At 45.2% G+C, this 22,735-nt stretch overlaps 1 protein-coding gene across 4 annotated transcripts in view; it reads right to left on the bottom strand.

Annotated features, from left to right (window-relative positions):
• Positions 1-22,735, bottom strand: part of ARHGEF6 (Rac/Cdc42 guanine nucleotide exchange factor 6) — a 102,870-nt gene that overhangs the window by 50,953 nt on the left and 29,182 nt on the right. For all 4 annotated transcript variants that reach the window (XM_049644356.1, XM_049644355.1, XM_049644358.1 and 1 more), the window contains 4 exons: positions 21,109-21,193; positions 18,379-18,500; positions 16,818-17,019; positions 6,701-6,771 (listed from right to left, as the gene is read on the bottom strand). In XM_049644356.1, coding sequence (XP_049500313.1) covers positions 6,701-6,771; positions 16,818-17,019; positions 18,379-18,500; positions 21,109-21,193 — 480 coding nt within the window. The remainder of the gene's footprint in view (positions 1-6,700; positions 6,772-16,817; positions 17,020-18,378; positions 18,501-21,108; positions 21,194-22,735) is intronic.

A 22,735-nucleotide genomic window follows, 5' to 3' on the forward strand; every position in this document is an offset into this window, starting at 1 on the left:
GTGAGCAAAACTGAAACAAATTTCATAGCTAAACATTTCCTCCTTCAGAGCTAAACAGAAAACATATTTTAACTCTTATTGTTGAAAGTTTTGAGGGTGGCTGAATGGTGACTTTACAAAACTAAACTGACAGAGATGATCCATGATTCCTTCACTTAATAATGCAAAAAACAACAACAACAACAAAAACCCAATTGAACGGTAACATGTTAAATAGCGCTGCCCTGGCTGCGGTCTGACGAGCAGAAATGCTCATCAGGGTGGACACTTAGGATTCTTTCTCAAATTCATTTGAGCTTTTATTGCTTTCCTCAATCTCAAAAGACCAACTGATGAACTTCTGAGACTGGTTCTTTATTTTTCAGGCCACAGGGCATGTACTGTAAAGGGATAAAAAGGGAAGCAGACAGAGGAGGCTATGTGTTCCCAAACAGAAGGCCTCAGTGGTGAGTCAGAAAGCAAGGGGTTTGGCAAGCCAAACAGCAGCACAGTTTGATCGAGATGAAATCCATTCAAACTTACTAAAATAGACTGCATCCAGACATTGCCTTTGCCTCCCTGACTCTGTCTTCACAAGGGCGACGGAGTATTCTTTTGCTCAATTAACCTTTGACTAAATTCAGAGCGAGACAGATGGTAAGAAGCCATAGAAAAACAGGTGGCGGCCTTTTATGCCTCTATCCTGGGCTATTGATTTTCCAGTAAAATATATTTCCCACATTTCCTGGAAAGGCTTTAGAGTGAGTTCGTTTTTATAACTCTTCTTTTTTTTTTTTTTCCAAAGGGAAAGAGTCACAGAATATGAAGAAATTATTTTAAGAGGCTAAAATGCATAAACAGCCGACCCTTGAACGACACAGCTTTGAACTGCGGGTCCGCTTACTGTAAATGTCTTTTCTGTTCCTTATGATATTTACATTTTTTTTTAAGTTTATTTATTTTTTAGGGAGGGAGAGAGACGGAGTGTGAGCAGGGGAAGGGCAGAGAGAGAGAGGGAGACACAGAATCCCAAGCAGGCTCCAGGCTCCAAGCTGTCCGCCCAGAGCCCGATGCGGGGCTCAGACTCCCGAACTGTGAGATCGTGACCTGAGCTGAAGTCGGACGCTTAACCGACTGAGCCACCCAGGAACCCCCTGTTCCTTATGATTTTTTTTTTTTTTAATTTTTTTTTTTTTTGGGACAGAGAGAGACAGAGCATGAACGGGGGAGGGGCAGAGAGAGAGGGAGACACAGAATCGGAAACAGGCTCCAGGCTCCGAGCCATCAGCCCAGAGCCTGACGCGGGGCTCGAACTCACGGACCGCGAGATCGTGACCTGGCTGAAGTCGGACGCTTAACCGACTGCGCCACCCAGGCGCCCCTCCTTATGATATTTTAAATAGCATTTTCTTTTCTCTAGCTAACTTCACTGTAAGAAGACAGGACGTAATACATATGACATACAAAATATGTGTTAATCAACTGTTCATGTTAGCGGTAAGGCTTCTGGTTAAGCTCTTGGGGAGTCAAGAGTTCTACGTGGATCTTCGACCGTGCAGGGGGTCAGCGCCCCTAACTCCCGAGTTGTTCAAGGGTCAACCGTATATGGATGAGTAAGACAGGAAATGGGTAGGTTAAAAAAAAAAAAAAAGTACAGAGAATGTGGAGAAGGAATAAATGGGCAGATGTAGGGAGTAGTTCAGGCTGGTAGATAAAAAGGGGAAGGTGCACAGAGGATTTTGAGGGCAGTGAAAATACTCTGTGTGATACTATAATGATGGATACAGGCCATTATACATTCGTCCAGACCCACAGAACATACAACACCAAGAGGGAACCCCAATGTAAACGATGGACTTTGGGAGATCATGACGTGTCAGTGTAGACCCTTCGCTTGTCACAAGTGGTCACCGATTCTGGTGGGAGACGCTGTGAGCGGGTGAGGCTGTGCATGTGTGCGGGTGGGAGGGGTACGTGAGAAATCTCTGTTCCTTCCGCTCGATTTTGCTGTGAACCCCAAACCGCTCTGTAAAATAAAGTCTTAAAAAAGAGGGGGGGGGGCGGATAAGCGCTAAAAAGGTAGAGAAAACTCCGGGTGGGAGCAGGTGGGTAGAGAGATGAGTAAGAGGGAAAATGGGGTAAGCAGAAGGTGGGTGGTAAGAGCAGAAATTGCGGGAGGCTTCCTGGGATTTTTATGTGAGGTCACATGTTACACACTCCCCACCTTTCCCACTGCGTACGGGTTCTCCAAGGCATACCCTCTAGGCATCCGCCACAAGTTACAATGAAGTAGAAGAAAGTTAGGAGAAAAATAAATTGTGCTGGCCGCTACTGATTGTACCTTCCTGTTTGGAGGTAGGGAGAGATCATCTCTCCCTCTGCAGACGGATAGATGCTCGCGCCCAGAATCGAATGTTCGGATCACTGCGTGTGAATACAGCACTCCACCTTCCCGGGGGGCATTTTGACGGGCGAAGAAGACAGTGCAGTCCACTCTATGACCAGCAGGGAGGGATCGCGGGCGCGCCCACTCTTGCCCGGGGGGATGCGCCCATGTAGCCCCCCTGCCTGAATTCCCTTCCAGCTCTTCTCTGCTTAGCTAAGTCTCGACACGCTTGAATCCCGTCTTCCACTGAACCTTTCCCTTTACTGGTTCTCCAACTTCAGTTTAGTGAGCAGCAGAATCAGCCGTTTCCTGGGGCGCCTGGGTGGCTCAACCGGTTGGGCATCCGACTTCGGCTCAGGTCATGATCTCACGGTTCGTGGGTTCGAGCCCGGCGTCGGGCTCTGTGCCGACAGCTCGGAGCCTGCTTCGGATTCTGGGTCTCCCTCTCCCTCTGCCCCTCCCCCACTCATGCTCTGTCTCTGTCTGTCTGTCTCTCTCTCAAAAATAAATAAACATGAAAAAAAAGTACTGTTTCCTGAGATCTATGGCCAGAGATTCTGATATACAGCAAGTCCGGTATGGGGCCCGGACGTGTGCACTTTTAACAAGCTCCCCGGGGCCTTCTGAGGCAGGATCCCCCAACCACGTTTTGAGAAGCCCATCTTAGGACACTTTATAACTGCATCATTCTCTGCCACGTGGCTTCCTGTCACGTCTGTCCTACGTTCCCAGTGAGACAGACCATGGGCACGAAGAGCTAAGCACTGCGCACAGATTCAGCCTGATCGCTAAGCCACATACATCCCTTTTCCTGTTCTTTGTTTTCTCAGTTTTACTGAGGCATGATTGACAAATAAAAAGTGTCTATGCTTGAGGTGTGTAACTTGATATATTTTTGAAAGATTTTATTTTTCAGTGATCTCTACACCCGACAGGGGGCTCGAACCCACAACCCCGAGATCAAGAGTCACACGCTGCTCCGACTGAGCCAGCCAGGGGCCCCTGTAACTTGGGCTTTTGATATAGGTATGCAGTGTGCAGTGATCGCCACAGTCAAGCTAATTAACACCAGCCCCTCACATCGTTACCATTTTCCTTTGTTGTTGTTGTTCTTTATTTTTATTTTTTTTTTATTATTTTTTTTTTTTAATTTTTTTTTCAACATTTTTTATTTATTTTTTGGGACAGAGAGAGACAGAGCATGAACGGGGGAGGGGCAGAGAGAGAGGGAGACACAGAATCGGAAACAGGCTCCAGGCTCCGAGCCATCAGCCCAGAGCCTGACGCGGGGCTCGAACTCACGGACCGCAAGATCGTGACCTGGCTGAAGTCGGACGCTTAACCGACTGCGCCACCCAGGCGCTCCTGTTCTTTATTTTTAAATGCCTCCTGGCACGCCACAGCAAGTTATGAAGGGCAGAGAAAGCCAACAAGCAGCATAAGATTATTAGAAAAACAATGGATAGAAAAATGGCATGCTGTTTCTCAGTAGTGAGAGAAGTTTAACAAACGGCAGTGAATTTTGAGAACGCGGAAGGAACCACGGTCAGGGGCAGCAAAAGCCTCCTCTGGGCTGCCACGGCCCTAAAGGATCCTGAGCACCTATTCCAAGCACCAGGCCAGGAGTGGGCAAGCCTCAGTTAGACACACTGAACGTGGCTCATGGCACATGCAGGTCTGGGCTGGGTACCCAAAGCCACTTTGGTCACACTGGAGAACTTGCATCAAGGCCCGGGTGGGGCAGAAATCAGCACACAGTCCCCTGGAAACTTGAAAAGGGGGAGACAAATCTACAGACTTGCAAATTCAAGGAGTCTCTATCCTGCCCAAATTGATCGGATGCAATTGGTTCATTTTACATGTCAACTTGACTAGGTCACAAGGTACCGAGCTTAACCATTATTTGGGTATGTCTGGGAGGGTGTCTGCAGATGGCATTGGTAGGTTGAGGAAAGCAGACTGCCCACCCCAGCGTGGCTGGGCATCATCCAATCTTTTGAGGGCCTGGAAAGAACAAAAAGGGAGAAGAAGGGAGAATTTGCTCCCTCTGCCTGACTTCTTGAGCTAAAAATATCAGTCTTTTCCTCCCTCAGACTAGAATTTACACCATTGGCTCTCCTGGCCCTCAGGCCTTTGGATAATTGAACTTCCAGGAATCCAGCTACAGGTCTTTATATGCCTTGCCAAAGTCCTACGTATAAGATGTTCACCGCAGAATTGTTTAGAGTAGTAAGGTACGAGAAGCCATGCACATGGCTTTCATATCTCAACTATTGTAAATAATGCTGCAATTAAACATAAGGGTACGTGTATCCCTTCGGATTAGTTCTTGTATTCTCTGGGTAAATACCCAGTAGTACAACTGCTGGATTGTAAAGTAGTTCTATTTTTAACTCTTTGAGTTAAACACACACACACACACACACACACACACACACACCCCATTAGAAAATTATTCGGCCATAAAAAAGAATGAAAAGAATGAAATCGAGCCATTTGCAATGACACGGATGGAGCTAGAGAGCATAATGCTGAGAGAAACAAGTCAGTCAGAGAGAGACAAATGGCATACAATTGTATTCATCAAGAAACAAAACACATGAGCAAAGGGGAACAAAATAAAAGAGAGGAAAACCAAGAAACAGACTCTCAACCATAGAGAACAAACTGATGGTTACCAGAGGGGAGGGGGGGGGGGGGGAACAGTTAAATAGGTGATAGGAGGGCACTTGTTGTGATGAGCACGGCGTACTTTATGAAAGTGTAGAACCACTATAGCGCACACCTGAAACTAATATAACACTGTATGTTACGTAACGGGATTTTAAATACAAACTTAAAAAAATAAATAGAATCAGCAGAGGCAGAGACAGCTCCAAAGCCGTGTGATGGCATACTCCAGATGCAAAGAGAGAAGAAGCTACTGCAACGTTTTCATCCACCATTTGACTGCATACTTTCTTTAAAAATTAAATCACGGTGGGGAGGGGGTGCCTAGGTGGCTCAGTCGGTTAAGCGCCAGACTACGGCTCAGGTCATGATCTCACGGTTCGTGAGTTCGAGCCCTGCATCGGGCTCTGTGCTGATGGCTCGGAACCTGGAGCCTGCTTCGGATTCTGTGTCTCCCCCTCTCTCTGCCCTTCCGCCGCTCATGCTCTGACTCTCCCTCTCAAAAATCAGTAAACATTAAAAAAAAGTTTTTTTAAATAAAAAAAAAGAAATGTAAGAAGAAAAATAGTGACAAGATTGTCCCCTATGATTATTGCCCATGTCCCCTATGAAGCTGCTTCTTGAGTTTTCATGCCCACGACCACTCATGTCATCATTATGGAGCAAACTCATGGAAGGGTGCAATTCTGACTTTTGGAACGCTACATATAGAGATGTTGAACAAGATTATCCATGTGCAAAATGAAAGGAGTATGCAGTCCAAATGCACATCCAATATTGGGTGAAAAGTGACACTAAGGAGCACCTGGGTGGCTCAATCGGTTAAGTGCCCGACTCTTGATCTCGGTTCAGGTCACGATCCCACGGTTCGTGAGAACTGTGCTGATGGCGCAGAGCCTGCTCGAGATTGTCTCTCTCTCTCTCTCTCTCTCTCTCTCTCTCAAAAGTGACACTATTTCAAACAAGAAAACTTAGAGCTTACAATGATTTGTCCTTTTCATTAGTGATTGGGCCGAGTCTGGAAAGGAGACGTGAAGGAAAGCAGAGGGAAGATTAAGGAGAATAATACAATTTTTTTTTCTCAAATGGGAACTTATTTTGAGTACTGTATCTGTCCTATTTATAGCTAATATATTTTGACATGTCTGTGTTCAAGCCAGAGTCATTCCACGCCTCCTGCTGTGCCAGAGGGCAGTCTTCCCTCCGGGCTCTCCTCAAATACAAGGTTCATAATATTTTGGAGGACACCATAATGGATTGATTGATTCGAAAATAAAATCACAGTATGCGATCACTTAAAACTAATAGCATTAGAGGAATGTGGGAACTCACCTTCTTAATATCTGGTAAGGCTATATCTAACTGCTGGGTTTCCCCATCACGCCTACTTATGAACCAATTTCTCTTTTGGTGCCGTTTAACAGGCCTTGCTCCAAATCTTTGGGCTACCTTGGAATTTTTCAGTACGGTGGATGTAAAACTTCTAGACATCTGTAAGAGGCCTACCAGCAGAAGAGCTCCACGGTAGCACAGCTGACATTAGACCCTTGCAATACTTTACCCAGTCTCCTATGAGCGTCACCTCAATGCATCAGTGGCTCAGCAAGTGAAAAGGTTCCATACAGAGAGTCAAGAAATTTTGTTAGTTCTGATCTGAACACTCACCACAGTATAATAGTTCTTGGTAAGTGGAGTAGTTTCGAATCCTTTGCCAGCCTTGGGGGAGAGGGGTCTCTCTGTGGAATAGACATTTAAATTATGTTAAGATCACACAGATCTAAGATGAACATTTTATAACTGAAGTCAACTCACATACTATAAATTTTGTCAAATGGAAGGATCAGTGGAAATGTACATTCCCCGACAAGTGACACTCTAATTTTACTAAACTCTAGATGGTCCAAGCTAGGGTTCTTGTCCAGACCCCTTCAATTTCCGAGAAGTTAAGGCCTAGCTAATGAATGGCAGGGCCAGACCAAGAACTTCACTCCATTCGGGCTCGTTTCTTTACTCCAGTCTGCCTCTCCACTCACCTCATTCAAAACAGATAAGCCAAATTAATGCTAACCAAATACACATATTTGTAACTTGTAAGTTACTATACAAGTATAGTATAGATATATATTATAACATAGGTAATAGCAGCCATCCTTTCTTAGGGCTCTCTACTGTGCCAAAAATAAAATAATCAGAATCTCTAACACACTGAAAACGAGCAGAAAATTCTTCTTTCTTTTATGTATCGTTTGAGTATCATGACATCGTGCTACAAAATGCTGCCTTTCTTTTACCAAGTTAATCTTACCTATTAAACTCATGACTAAGAGACATCCTAACCCATTCTTTCTTAAAAAAAAAAAAAAAAAAAACCACCTCAGGAAAATACAAGATGGTGATGATAAATGTTTAACAGTGTCACTAACACTATCGTTCCTCCCCTCATTTTCTCCTTTGTTTCATTTTGTTTTACATTCCATTTTTATCTTGCTATATTATATGCTGCTTTAAACTCTTTCTGAAGTATAGTCAAGTATATATAAGTAACCAATTCATAAGATATCATCACACTTGATTTTTCTTTTTAAAAAATATTTTCTAGTTTTAAATCTATTACATCCCAACCCTAAAAAATGCAAATTATAGAGAAAACATAAAAACCAATGATTAGTCAGAGTTAACCATCATCAAAGTAACATTATAAAGCATGTCTTCTCACTCTTTTTATATATGTATTTGTGAACACACACACATACACACACACACACACACACACACACACACACAGAGGGATCTTTCTTACTTTACTTATGGTTTTGTAATTCTCCTAACAACCTTTTTAAACATTTCTTATTTATTTACTTATTTTTAAGTGTTTTCTATTTATTTTGACAGAGAGAGAGAAAGAGAGAGAGAGCCCCAAGCAGGCTCCGTGCCATCAGAGCAGAGCCCGATGTGGGGCTTGATCCCACCAACTGTGAGATCATGACCTGAGCTGAGATCAAGAGTCGGACGCTTAACCGACCGACCCACCCAGGTACCCCTTTAATCTTATGTTTTTATGTTAGCTCGAACCCCAGTGTGGGGCTCCAACTCATGACCCCAAGGTCAAGAGTCACATGCCCTACTGACTGAGCCAGCCAGGCGCTCCTCTGTAATTCTATCACATTATCGCATGAATATTTTCTCATTTAACCTTGACTTTTAATTATTGTTATATTTAAAATATTATTATATTAAAATAATCCTTTTATTTATTTGGCACTTAATAGCTTTTTAGACATTTTATTTGAGCCTCACGACCCTAGCAGGCAGAGATGATTGCATTTTGCAGAGAAGGTCACTCAGGTCCAGGGAGGTGAAGTTAGTTACCTAAGGGCATGTATGTAGGACATGGCAGGGCCAAGACTGAAGCTCAGGTGTGCCTTGACAAGAGCCTGGGCTCCTAACCAATATGATGTCCAGAGGTAAATCTACCGAGAAGGGCTTGGTCAATGGCATTTGCAGTGATTCCTACTGGCGTTCAGAGAGGCCATCAGTTTGAGCTGGGATGCTCAGAGAAGACCTTGCTGGGCAGGAGGCACTCAATCTAGTCCTGGAGGGTGGTGAGAATTCCAACCAGGAGAGAAAACAGTAGAGAACTTTCTGGGCAGGGAAGATTCCAGAAGCACAGTTGTAGACATGGCAATGCTCAAGGCAGGACTGTTCCTGTGCCAATCAATTGTCCAGCTGGGCCTTGCTGGGTAGGGTGAAAACAAGGCAAAAAGGCAGCCCTCTGGGCCAACTGTGTCACGTCCGAGTGATGACAAGTGGGGTACAGCCAGTTGCTGGAAGCTTCACGCCATTTCAAGATCCTCCTGGATCTACCTGGTGGCTTCACAAGATTGTAAGTGGCAGAGCCAGGACTTGAAATCAAGTATTGTACCAAGCCGGCTGTGCTTCCCAGGCACCACTGTTGGGACTCTTAGACTTACTTGAAATTGACAGTTACCAAATTCTTTCAGTGTTTAGGAGGCCAGTTTCCTATAACGTAGTGATAATGGTTCTACTTAGAACTCATAGCCGAGAGCACCTGGGTGGCTCAGTCGGTTCAGCACCTGACTCTTGGTTTCAGCTCAGGTCATGATCTCCCAGTTCGTCAGTTCGAGCTCCACACTGGTCTCCGTGCTAATGGTGCAGAACCTACCTGGGATCCCCTCTCTCTCCCTCTATCTCTGCCCCTCCCCTGCTCGCTCGCTCTCAAAATCAATCAATCAATCAATTAACCTAAAAACAGTTTTTTCTAAAAGAAAGCACAATCGTTTTGTGCGACTGTAACGTAAGCCAGTCTTGATAAAAATGAAACTTTCTAGAGATACCGGCAAGATAGGGTCAGCTTTCAAAAGCCAGGCTGAACGGGAGGGTAAACAGTAATGGAGAGCCTGCCAGGATGGAGAAGCAGGAAGGAAAGGCCACAGGAATGGGTGATTGCAATGGAAACAAAATGTTAACTATGCAGAGTAGGACGGAGAAACATGAACCGAAAAGAAAGGACTGGCTGCATGGAGGTTCCTGGGTGGCTGAACAGGATGCAAAAAAACAGCTGGTGCTTTAAATAAGATCAATACCATTGTCAAACCTCTAGCAGGATTGACAGAGGCCAAAAGAAGACACGAATTACCAATATCAGGAGTGAAACAGGGGCTGTCACTACCTATCAAAAAGATGACAGGGGCACCTGGGTGGCTCAGTCGGTTTACGATCCGACTCTTGATTTCAGCTCAGGGCATGATCCCTGAGTCATGGGATCGAGCCCCGGCGGGCTCTAGGCTGCTCATGGAGCCTGCTTAAGATTCTCCTTCTCTCTCTCTCTCTCTCTCTCTCTCTCTCTCTCTCTGCCCCTCTCCCCTACTCGCACTCTCTTTAAACAAAAAAAAAGATGATAAAGCAATACTCTGAGCAACTCTACACATATTAACTTGATAATTAGATGTGAAACGAACCAACTCTTTGGAAAATAAAAACTACCATAACTCACCCAGTATGAACTAGACCATTTGAACAGACTTATAACTATTAGGGAAATTGAATTTCTAAACTTGAAACTCCAGAAAAAGAAATCTCCAGGCCTATATGGTTTCACTGGAGCATGCTATCACACGTTTAAGGAAGAAGCAATACCAATTCTTCACAATCTCTTAGAGAAAATAAGAGGAGGGATAACCTTCCAACTCATTTTATGAAGTCACTATCACACAGACACCAAAGCCAGACAAAGATAGTATAAAAAAATGACAACTGCAGACCAATAGCCCTCATGAATATAGATGTAAAAAACCTTAACAAAATATTAGCAAATAAAATTCCGCAACATTTTTGAAGCATTGTAGACCATGGAATCCATCCCCATGGATGCCAGGTTGGTTAAACATTCAAAAATCAATCAATGCAACCCACAATATTAACAGTCTACAAAGAAAAATCGCATGATAATACCCATCAGTGCAGAAAAAGCACCTGAGAAAACTCAACAATCCCTCAAGGGGAAGAAACTCCCACCTCCTATCCCCCCCGAAATAGGAATAAAGTGGAACTCCTTCAACTCAATACAGAGTATCTACCAAACACCTGCAGCTGGCGTAGACATACATGGCACAAGATGTAAGGCTGAGCGTGGTCCCCCTGAGATCAGGAACAAGGCAAGGTGGTCTCTCTCACCACCTCTTATTCAATTCAGTTCAGCTCAATTCAATTCAATTCAAATCAACTCAATCACTGACATCAACCAACGGTCATGAAGAATTCAAATGGGTTACTTGGCATAAGATAACTCCAACAACAGCACTATCCCACAGATAAAGCCATAAGAGACCCTCCTAATCCTGATATAAAGAGCCTTTTCCAATTAACGCTTGGTTCTTCCCCCCCCCCCCCCCCCCCCCGCTGCTGTACAGATTCCTATTGCCTGTTGGTGGTGATGGGACAAAAAGAAATCTAGTGACAATGGGTTTCTCTGGATATGAAACGTCTATGTGACATACCCAGGGGATTACAACAGGAAGTCTAAATATAAAGCTCAATCTTACTTTTGGTTTACAATCAGCAGGAAGAGTCATTTCTTAAGCTGCCTTAATACAAATTTAATTAGCCAGCCACCTCATCTCCTCATCTGATAACTATATTTACCTGCTGATAAAAAGTCTTAGAAGGATTTAATGACCCTTTAATGGAACCAGTTGCAGAAAACAGAATTTGCTTAAAATATCTGTTCTGATCATACTTGCTTCAATACTTCCTTGGCATGGACATTTTGCCAGGAAAATTTTAATGCAAAGTCCTTAGCTTTTCTCTAAGACAAAAACGAAAAAAAGATACAATTTATGGTGTTACTGATGTATTGGCAGGAATTTTTTTTCATGCATAAATAACATGTTAATTTACAGGTCACCACTGATTTTTAAATAAAGGACTGAAAATTGTTACCAATGGCTAATTTTCTTATTTATAATGTATCCGACTCAAACAAAGGAGCAAAGGCCCTTAATATATCCTCTGATGCTTATATAATGCCTAATTGATTCATACATATATTTTTCATGAAACAAAATCTTTGAGAAAATGTTTTTGTTCAAAAGGGTTTATTTTTCTCGTGCAACAAGAAAACGAGAGGTACGCAAGCAGGACTGGGAACAATGGCTCCATAATGTCACCACCGTCCAGGTCCCATCATTCTTGGTGAGAGGCCTTTATTATCACGGTCACCAAATCCTACCCTACCTTCAGCCTCAATCTCATGTTGAAAGGAGTCTCGTGTGTACGTGTGCGTGCACGAGATACTCAAACATTCTACTTCCTCACTTCCTACGGTAGTAGACTGGTGGCTTCACAGGTCCTCTGAAACCAGTCTCCTCCTGATGGGGGGGGGAAGAAGCTGTCCCCAGGGCCTTGACCATAATTATCTTCTAGACAAAAGTTACAGTGGAATCTCAAATTTAACATGTCACTCCCCAAGGGCAACTTTACCAGAGCACAAAGCGCTCCTGTCCATAGCAGGCTCAAGGGAAGAAAAGCGGGCACAGCCCTCCCACGGCACCAAAATCTGCAGGGTGGGGGTTTGCACAGGGCCAGGGTTGCTTTGTTCCGTTTTGAAGACAATACAGAGGCACATGGAATACCAGCCTGAATGAGAAGTACCCCAGGCTACCACGAATGAAGGTCAGAATCACCGACTATTCAAGTGACCTCAGCATTACCCACTTGACCCAAGAGTAAATGGAGATCACAGGAGTTCTTGACTTCCATGCCTGATTCAGCCTCCCAAACGACCCAAGAGTTTGTGTGGCCGTGGGGTTTAAAACTCTAAATGGATGGTTTCATTTCAACGAAAGACGCATTTAATCTAGGAGTCATTTTTTTCAAACTCCTTACAGACAAATCTTCCCTAAGCTTATACATCACTATGAACTTCACGAAAAGAAATAAAACATTGCGGGGCGCCTGGGTGGCTCAGTCGGGTAAGCATCCGACTTCGGCTCAGGTCATGATCTCGCGGTTCGTGAGTTCGAGCCCCGTGTCGGGCTCTGTGTTGACAGTTCGGAGCCCGGAGCCTGCTTCAGATTCTGTGTCTCCCCTTCTCTCTGACCCTCCCATGCTCACGCTCTGTCTCTCTGTCTCTCAATAAGTAAACATTAAAAAAAAATTTTTTTTTAAAGAAAGAAAATGTTGACAGGTGTATTTTCTACACCAAACATAAAATAGCACAACACTGAACTTAACGTGTCCCTCGGCAGCATCCTAAATAGGTTCCGGCCAACTTGCCACCCTGTGGAGGCAGCGAGAGGTGGTATGGGCAAGAATTCGGGTCAACAAAGACTCATTACCTCCTTCCCAACAAGACATTTTCATTACACCGAACTGATCCCCACCACCCCAAGCTCCCTCTGCTCAGTCCTACCACAGATCCTCTGTGGCTTTGGTCCTCCCTGACCAATCACTATGGCTTGGATTGTCCTCCCCTCTCATCTGGACCTATCCACAGCCTACATGTCTCAAGCCCTACCTCCTCCACGAAGCCACTTCCAACCTCTCCAGCCACAGCACACTCTCCGTCCACTGATAATCTGCTATGTATTTTTACGCTTTATCATCTACCACTTTACGGCGTCAGTTGTCAGTTTCGTCTCCGGCTATTAGCTCTGCCCCGGACTCCAAATCAATAATGACAGCTACCTGCTGGAAATCTTCAGAACGATGACTCTCTGGTGCCTCCACTCAACATGTCCAAAGCAACTCATCATCTTCAGTGAGATCTCCCCGTCACTAGACTATAAACATGAGGACAAAACTCATGTCTTAGGTTTCTCTGCCTCACCAGTGCCGGGACAGAGCCTGATATCCCAGTCATGGCAAAGAAACCTTCGCCGGCTGGCTGGGTGCATGACTCCACATGCCCTTAAGGAGCTCACCCTCAAGCTGGACCCCTAGACTTGGAATTATCTTCACCTCCTCCCTTCTGCTCATCACAAATCATCAGCAAATTTTCCTGATTGTTTTTTAACAGTATCTACTGCATCCGCCCACTTTTTCCGCTCCACTATCACAAAAGCAGCCCGCACGGCTCTCTGGATTGCCAAGATCTCAGCAAGAGTCTCTACTGGCTTCCCCACATCCTCGTTGGTTACCCCTACCACTTCTCTGCCATCCAGCCCCCACTTGACCACTAGAAACAGCTTTCGAAACCACATACTGTCCCCTACTATCCCCTGCTTTGTGTTGACACCCTTCTTCATATAGCTCCAGCCGAAGCCCCACTCCTCTTTACGTGCCTCACCCTCAACCCAAATCACCCTACCACCCACTCCACATCTTCCTACCTCCATGCTTTAACTTACTAATGCCCTCTAACCTTCTACCTGTCAGAAGCGTCTTTTCATCCTTCAAGGCCCGATTCAAGTGCTCCCCCCTCCCGCCGAGGTTATTGTTCATAGAATCTTTTTTTTTTTTTTTTTTGCCTGCACCAATAGCATCTTGTCTAGACTTAGAGCTTTGTCTGCGTTACTTATCCCGTGCTACCCTGTTACAGTTGTCTATGTACACACCTATCTTGACCACTAGACTGTAAGGTCATTAGAGGCAGGGTCCCCGAGGACAGACTATTATAGCCCCACCACCACTACTACCAAGTATCTAACTGACGCTCAGTGAACAAGCTGAACAGAATATAATGACCTGCCCCACGGTATCCATTCATTTTACAGATACTTAGAGAGCCTAAACAAAACAGAACATCTCTGCCCTCATGGTGCTTACATTCTCATGGGAATATACAGATGGTAAGTGAAGTAAATAAGCACACGTACACTATGTTAGGTGGAGAGAAATGGTTAACAAAAAATGGTTAACAAAAAATAGAGCAGGGAAGGGGGAGAGGGGCAATGGGGATAGGGTTCAATTTTCTTGGGTGACCAGGGAAGGCCCTACTGCAAAGCGGACAAGTAAGCAGAGACCTGAAGGAGGTGAGGGAACCAGGCATGTTAAACATGTCCCTGGTATACATCCAGGGAGCGTCCTAGGCAGAGGATCAGTAAGTGAGGTAGGTGCCCGTTTGGCACAGGAAACCGGGAGCCAGTGTGGCTGAAGTGGAATGAGTGAGGGGGAGAAAGGTCAGAGAGGAGGTCAGAGGGGCAACAGGAAGCTGAATCCTGGAGGACCTTGTAGGCTAGTGAGATGACCTTGGCTTTTACTCTTTTTGAGATGGGGAGCCATTACCCAAGTTCCATTTTGAAAGAATCACTCTGGCTGCTGAGTTTAAATTCGGTTTAATTTAAGTAGCAGGCTTCCTGGCCCCAGCTGTCCAGACCTATCCTTGATGGCTGGGTAAGACGCTTCAAAGGGTTACCTAGGTGCTCAAATCAGAGCCAGAGATTGCCACGTGAGTCCTTAACTGAGCTCCAAACCAAAGAGAGTATAGAACAAACCCTAAGGGAAGGGTCCAAAGCCCAGAACAAACAGCCCAGGGCAGTCCACAATGCAGCAGCCAGACTGTGCTACAAGGCATCTCAGCAAGGGACATGATGATGAAGGCATGCTGTCTGTCCACTTCCGGTGTCCTCTCGACAATGCTTGGACAATGCCTTGGGGAATCCCCAGGCAAGGCGGCAAGACCTGTGGCTTTCAATCTGGGGGATGAAGACACTGAATCAACGAACAAAGCTAGAGTGAATCTGGAAAGGTAGAGACCGTAACAACCAGACCAAAGCAACTGAAAGATGTAGCGAGGGGTAAAAATCAGCTGTGAGAATCATCAAAACCAAGGAAATTCCAAGAAGGCCTGTGAAAATATTTCAGGGATCAACAGAAACATCTCAATTCCCAGTAATAAAGAAAAAGCTAAGGGGTACCTGGTTGGCTCTGTCGGTAGAGCATGCAAGTCTTGACCTTGGGGTTGTAAGTTCGTGCCCAATGTTGGGTGTAGACATTACTCAAAAATAAAATCTTCTAAAAAATGCTAAGAAGTCTACACATACATATATAACTATAAATCTTTTAGTAAACATTTATTCCATTAAGGGAGGTGCCCCCTGCCTTAAACCAACACACGACACAGAAAAGCGTGCAAGCCAAACTTTCTCTTAAATGCGCTCGGGAAAAGCTCCTAAGAGGGGTTATCTGGGGGAGGATGCAAAGGAGAGAGGAATTTGTATCGCCTATATTATACATCTTTGTAATTTTTTAATTTATTTACAATGAGCCTATGATTATATTAGCCGATAGTATTACTCTTGAGTCATTAAAAAAGCAACGAAGACGTCTACAAAAGAAAAAGCGCACTGAGCAGCTAACCACTCAAAGGAGCCCTTGGGTAAATATTTTGGGGAAGTGAAGAGATATAACAATGTGAATAACCGAACACTACTTTATCTGTATTGTGACATATTTTTATATATCAGGGTTTTTTTGGTGATATAGGCAGGGCCTCCTTGCTTAAATAACAAAAGGCAAGGAAGTGACCTAAGAAAGTTCTAGAAAGACTACTGAAGAATTCTTAGATTTCATTCTCCCGATATTATTACAAAAGAGGATAAGCAGTTAGCAGTACGTAAGAGTTAAGGGCAATTTTATTCAGAATCAAAGCAGCCAGACGGCTTCCTGCAGCCCTATGATTGTTATTTCTCGAACACATGTCTGAGGCATTTAGACTTAGGTCTGCTTAAAGAGCTTAGGGCTAAAAAAAGGAAGTTAGCACATGGCCTCTCTTATTATTCTTTTCTACCATGGTGATTCTTAGAGTGGCAGGAAGGGGACATAGTTAAGGTGGAACAGTTGTCTGAGCTTTGAATTCTTTAGCTTTTTTAGGTTTTTGCTGTCTTGATGTAATCGAAATGCAACTTCGTTTCAAAATATCGAATCACTGATTTTTCCTAGTTCCCTCCTACCCCAATTGTCGGCTTATAAATGCAAATACAAACAGTGTCTGTTGACCAATTAAAACTACAAGATTGTCAGTAGGGGAGCGCCTGGATGGCTCAGTCGGTTAAGCGTCCTACTTCGGCTCCGGTCATGATCTCATGGTTTGTGAGTTCGAGCCCCGCATCAGGCTCTGTGCTGACAGCTCCGAGCCTGGAGCCTGCTTCGGATTCTGTGTCTCCCTCTCTCTCTGCCCCTACCCCACTCACGCTCTGTCTCTCTCTCTCTCTCTCTCTCTCTCAAAACTGAATAAACGGTAAAAAAAAAAAAAAGATTGTCAGTAGGAATACAAGAGAGTACATGAGTCACGTTCCAAAAGGCTTTTGAAAGATCCACTTACCACTGGACTTAATTTCTCGGACATAATTACTAGGGAACCAGCCTGTTCTGCCATTTAATGTGCCTTCCCACCAGCCTCCTTCTTCAACTCTGGTGACATAAATGATGTCCCCTTTACAAACTGACAGTTCATCTTCATTAGTCTGCTTAAAGTTGAATCTTGCCTTTACTATCAACTGGTGGCCTCCATTTTCCATCATCTCCTAGGGAAATAAAAGCCACACCAGATTAAGCACCCATCTACATGGGGCAGGGGCACAAATGACATGACTTGAGGCAAATAACGTGGGATGCGCAAGGACGGAACCCCAGGTCCACAGCCGTCTTGAGTCTTTAACTTAGGAGTGGGGCTGGGGTGGGGGAGGGTAATAAACGGCGCAGAAGTGCATGCAACCTTTTGTGTTTACGAGAATGTGTATTTTGAAGGGGGCCATAGCTTTCATTCCCCTCTCCCCTCGCCAATTGCCTAAAGATACTTGCTAAATGCGCCAGGAAACAAAGTAGAGTGATAAACTATTCCACCCTGCCTCTCCCCAACACCCAGACACGGTCTTACATAATTATAGGGCCAAGATTAAGTACTAATCTACACATAAAATCTGCCTCCCACCTCTCAATGGCTAAGAATATCTTAAATTGGCTGATTTATTCATATGCAAACATCAAATATCCCGTAGATACCTAAGGCGGAGTTGTTAACCTGTCACGGGCCCCTTTGAGAAGCTGATGCGCACAGGGATCTTTACCTAAACCACCCGTAAGTTCCCGCACAGGAGGTTTGCACACAATTTGAGAGGGTCCAAGGGGGCGCGGAGGAACCGTAGTGTTCATCAGCTCCCCAACGGGAGCCGGGAGCCGTGATCTCAAAAGGTAAAGTGTAGTGTTCATCAGCTCCCCAAAGGGAGCTGTGATCTCAAAAGGTTAAGCGCTTTGGAAGTAATTAAAGTGCTTTGGAAGTAATAGCTCCTGATGGCTTAAAGCAAGTGGGTGGCTTTTGACGAGGAATAAAGGTCTCCAAAGAGCCTGCCGAGGATGAGGTGGTTCCTCCCAAATAAAAGCTCCTATTAAGACCAAATGCAGAGCTAACTGGGCTACCCCACGAGGGGAGTTCATCATCACAGGCTCAATAGGAAGGCACAGAGAAAAAGCAAATGACAGTAACGATGATGATGGCAAGTAATGCATATTGATTGTCGGTTATGTGCCAGGCACTATCTAGTTCTCCTAATAAGCCAGAGGTAGAGGAAATGCCAGCAAGCTGCCATCAGGAAGCCGTTCTAACGACTTCCATTTGCACGGCATTCTCCGCTAAACAAGTCACTAGGTCCCAGGAAGGGAAAGAACTCTGGGACTTCGGCCCCGATTTTCTGACCCTCTGCCCCACATGCCTTTGATGCGCGCCAGCGGGCCAGCCCGAACTGGCGCTGGGTTTAAAGTAGTTTCACCGGCGACGCCCCAAACGCACAGGACGGCTATCTCGCCACACGGGGAGATGAAACCAGGATATCGATTTCATCTGACAGACTGTGAAACAGGCAAGGGGAATTGGCTTCTATACTTACCACTGCCTTTGACTGCCTCTGCAGCCCTGGAGCTGTGCTAACAACTGCTCCCTGTGGGCTTGTCTGAGAACTATTAGCACTAAGAGAAGAGGAACGTCCACATGGTCTTTCTGATAGCTGATCTGTGAAAAGAGGAAAAGGCAAGATAAAGGGAGCCACTCATGTCAGAGCACGTCTAGAACATAACACAATCTTTCACGGGACATTAGCACGGGCGCCCTGGCCGTAATCCTCACGGTTACCATTCGGAACGTGCCAAGTGAATTTCCTCCCCCCACCTCCCATTTTGGTGGCCAACTTCTTCATAGTCTTACTGGCCATCGCTGTCCAGTAGAATGAAAAACAGCGACAGAGCCACATTTTCTCTTAACCCATTTCCCTACGACTCTCCCCTCTTGAACCGGTTGAGACAGTACGCCCTGTTATCCAAGGCAGAACTATATTGGGTACCAAACAGCTGTTTGTGGCTCTTATTACTTTGAAATATTTCAAACTTCTCTCTTTGTGTTTTGGCCCTTAACTGGGTGGTTCTTGTCTTCCTCATATGCGGTAACATGTGTAGCGTATGTAATGTAAATTCTCACAGAAACTGGGGGTGCGGCGGTGGCGGGGGGCGGTGGGCGAGGCGAAGGAGAATCGGAGACAGAGTGTGTCTGGGAAAGATGCGATCTTCAAAAATTACACTCGAGAATCTTCTCTTCCTTGAAACCTTGTGAAATTCGATCAGACCAGCGCTGAGCTGGGTGTTTTCCGTATGCTGGCTTCTCGACAAATTCAAATGAGGGCTTTTTTCCTCTCCGTTTATTTTTAAAAGACATAAACTGCAAAAGTCTAAAGCCCAAACATTCCCTAGGCGACAAGCTCAGTATCCAAGTAATTTCCTTGATGCTGTGGGTTTTAACTTTCACCTCCTTGTATTTTATAAATATCCGCGGCAAGGGAAGAGACTATAAAACTTGCTAGCAGAGTTTGGCAAAGGAACGTATAATTTGGATGGCATAATGCTAGAATGATACGATCCTCCCTGCCTAGCACTGGCTAGTTGTCATATGTCTTAAATATAGTTACTCGAATTAGCTGTACTTCTGCTATACGCCTTTGCAATAGCTCAAAAGCCTCCTTTTTTTTTTTTTCCCAAATAGCAAAAGAACAACTCTAGAGAAGTATTTTTACATTTATTGCTATTATGTACAGCTCTTTTGACTAAAACTATAATTACTTGATAGCTTCCTAGATGCTCCATTCTATTTGGCACTCGACTATATTGTCTGCTCTCGTGCGCTAATTGTTTCACGTGGGTAAGTTGAGTCTCCCTAAATAGATGGTAATTTTCTCAGGGGCGGGGACCGTATCTTACACTTCCTTTGTAGCACCTGGCGGTGCTGGGCACACAGCCTGTGGACTCTCCAACAGTCTGAGCACCAAGACCTATGTTTGGGGGGCGGTCAGTCCGATGTGGGTTTGAACCCCAGCTCTGCCACTTACTTCCCGGTTGGGCAACTGTGGGCCAGACTTCCCTTATCTGTAATACGGACCTAATAATAATACCTACCCCCAGGGTCATTTCAAAGAGGAGACCACCGATGATTCTTAGAATTGCTTAGACCCATGGTGAGGGCTCAGTGCATCTCAACTATGCTTATTCCCACCCAGCTGTACGAAAGATGCTGTCTCACAGGAGTAAGGTTATACTCCAAGGCTATGGGGCGTTTTCTTCATTTGCTAGGATTTATAGTTAATGCCTCCAATGTGGTGGGTATTAAACATTTAAATAAAAAATATTCCTTTCACTCACTACGACCCTGAGGTTTTGTTTCCAGTGCAAGGTCACTGACAACTTCTTTTTTCTTTTTAAAGTATGTGGATTTCTTTTTTTTTTTAATGTTTATTTGATTTATTTTTTGAGAGAGAGATTGACAGAGTGTGAGCAGGGGAGAGGCAGAGAGACAGAGGAAGACACAGAATCCGAAACAGGCTCCAGGCTCTGAGCTATCAGCACAGAGCCCGACGCAGGGCTCGAGCCCACGAACTGTGAGATCATGACCTGAGCTGAAGTCGGGCGCTCTACTGACTGAGCCACCCAGGCGCCCCACTGACAACTTCTTTTACGTGGACAGACACATACAAAAATCTATGAGAAAAACATGGCTCTAATGGGGAAGTAACTGCTATCTTCTGTAAACTTTATGAAAAGGGGAACTCATCTTTTCCTTTTCATTTTCTGTCTTGTTGTTCTCAGTTGCGTATTCTGTAGCTTTGGACGAAATAGTTCCTTGGTTCTTATCATTATATGAAGGCCATTACAATAACATCTGTGATAGATGTGTTTAAATCCTAAACTCTGAACAATTAAAAGGGGCGCCTGGGCGGTGCAGTCGGTTAAGCGTCAGACTCTTGGTTTCAGCTCAGGTCATGATCTCACGGTTCATGGGTTCGAGCCCTGCATGGGGCTCAGTGCTGGCAGTGCAGAGCCTGCTTGGGATTCTCTCTCTCTCTCCCTCTCTCTCTGCCCCTACCCTGCTCACTATCTATCCACCCCACCTCAAAATAAATAAGTAAACATTTAAAAAAAAAAAAAAAAGCATTTGACACCCACTGGGGTTGACTTGCAGGGAGGGGAGAGATGTGCACCGATCGAACAATCGTGGCCAAAGTTGGCTCCTCGGGGAATGAGACGCCCGTGGATCCAAATGTGTCACGCACGACTCACAAATGGCAAACCCAGCTCACCTTCTGTTGCTTTGTTGACAGCTAAAAGCGTGCTCAGAACCTTGGAGAAATTGACCCCTGCATAAAGGTCATCAGGATCAAACACCTATGAGAAAGGAAATTGAAACTGTCAGATGCCGTTAAGTGTTCAACTCAGCAAACCAACCTATCGAAAAGGCCACTCCCTCCAGCTCTCAGGAGAAAACGATGTAAAAGCCAAGAGCCAAACCTCCGTAGAGCCTTGCGAGAAGTGAAAGCGGCAGCTGAGCCGCCTAATGACATGTGGCAGGGCCCTCGGTGAGTCAGAGCGAAGCAGTGCTGGGAAATGAGAGCCGAGCCAAGAAGCTGAGCCCATCAGCAGACGCGCGCTCCGGCCCTGAGCGTGTCAATGCTCGGCCCCGTTACCGGAGCCCGGTAGGCACCTGTTACAGTTCGTGCCCGCCACCTACACAATGCCCTTCCAGCCCACGAAGAAGTTGCTGGAGCCCTTCTGACACGTTGCCACCTGCACAGTTCAATCGCTGGACTCAGGAGGGCCACTGGGGCATGCTGTCTCTTCCTCTGCTGTCCTCCCTGCTGCCACCCACCGGGTCCCAACGGCCTGGGATCCCAACTCCGTGGTCACTCAAACTTTTCCAGGTGGGTCTTTTGCTCCCAGCCTTGATTCCTGGTTTCTGCCGTTTGACCTCGCCCCTCTCAGCTCATCGTCGTGGATTTGAACCTGTGCCGGCTCTTCCTGGCCTCAGGTGACTTTTCCAGACGTGACCTCTGGCCTTCCTAGTACTCCGCAAGTGTCAGCAACAAAACATGAAATAAATACGATATTTCACTTCGCCTTCGTTCCGGTATGCCACCGTCCCTGGTGAAGACTCCTATCGGTTGTTGTCTTAAATACAAATTAATTGTTGATTTGTAAATGTCTTCAATGTATTAAAATGCACATAGAATTCTTCTAGTCTCATATATGAATATTTGAAGCTAGCAATATTCTCAAACACAGGCACAATCTATTCATCTGCCAGCCAGCCCACAATGTAGATATACATATCTATAGGTAACCAGATGCCCAGGTTCTGGATGCAAGTTCACCTTCTAAAAGCATTTCATTCTTTGGGGCGCCCGGGTGACTCAGTCGGTTAAGCCTCCGACTTCGGCTCAGGTCACGATCTCACAGCTCATGAGTTCGAGCCCTGCATCCGGCTCTGTGCTGACAGCTCAGAGCCTGGAGCCCGCTTCAGGTTCTGTGTCTCCCCCTCTCTCTGCCCCTCCCCTGCTCGCACCCTGTCTCTCTCTCTCTCTCTCTCATTCTCTCAAAAAATAAACATTAAAAAAATTAAAAATAAAATAAATAAAATCATTTCATTCCAGGAGGGCTAGAAGTCTGAATCTTCTTTTCCCAGATGCAGTGACAGGAATAAAATGTACCTTTTCATGTGGGCCGTCCCATTAGACAGAGCCATGTGTTTCATTCTTAATCTGCGTGTTTTCTGAAAGCCATGTCAAGGCACAATTTTATCTTCTTTGTGTACCTATTCTCCAAGACCTAAACTCTGTCTCTAGAATGAAAGCACATAGTATCCATTTTTTTCGGGGGGGAGGGCGTCAATATAGATAATATATGCAAATGTGAACCTATAAAAGTCTGTGT

The sequence above is a fragment of the Panthera uncia genome, chromosome X (genome assembly GCF_023721935.1).
Source record: "Panthera uncia isolate 11264 chromosome X, Puncia_PCG_1.0, whole genome shotgun sequence".
In the NCBI taxonomy this organism is placed as follows: domain Eukaryota; kingdom Metazoa; phylum Chordata; class Mammalia; order Carnivora; family Felidae; genus Panthera; species Panthera uncia.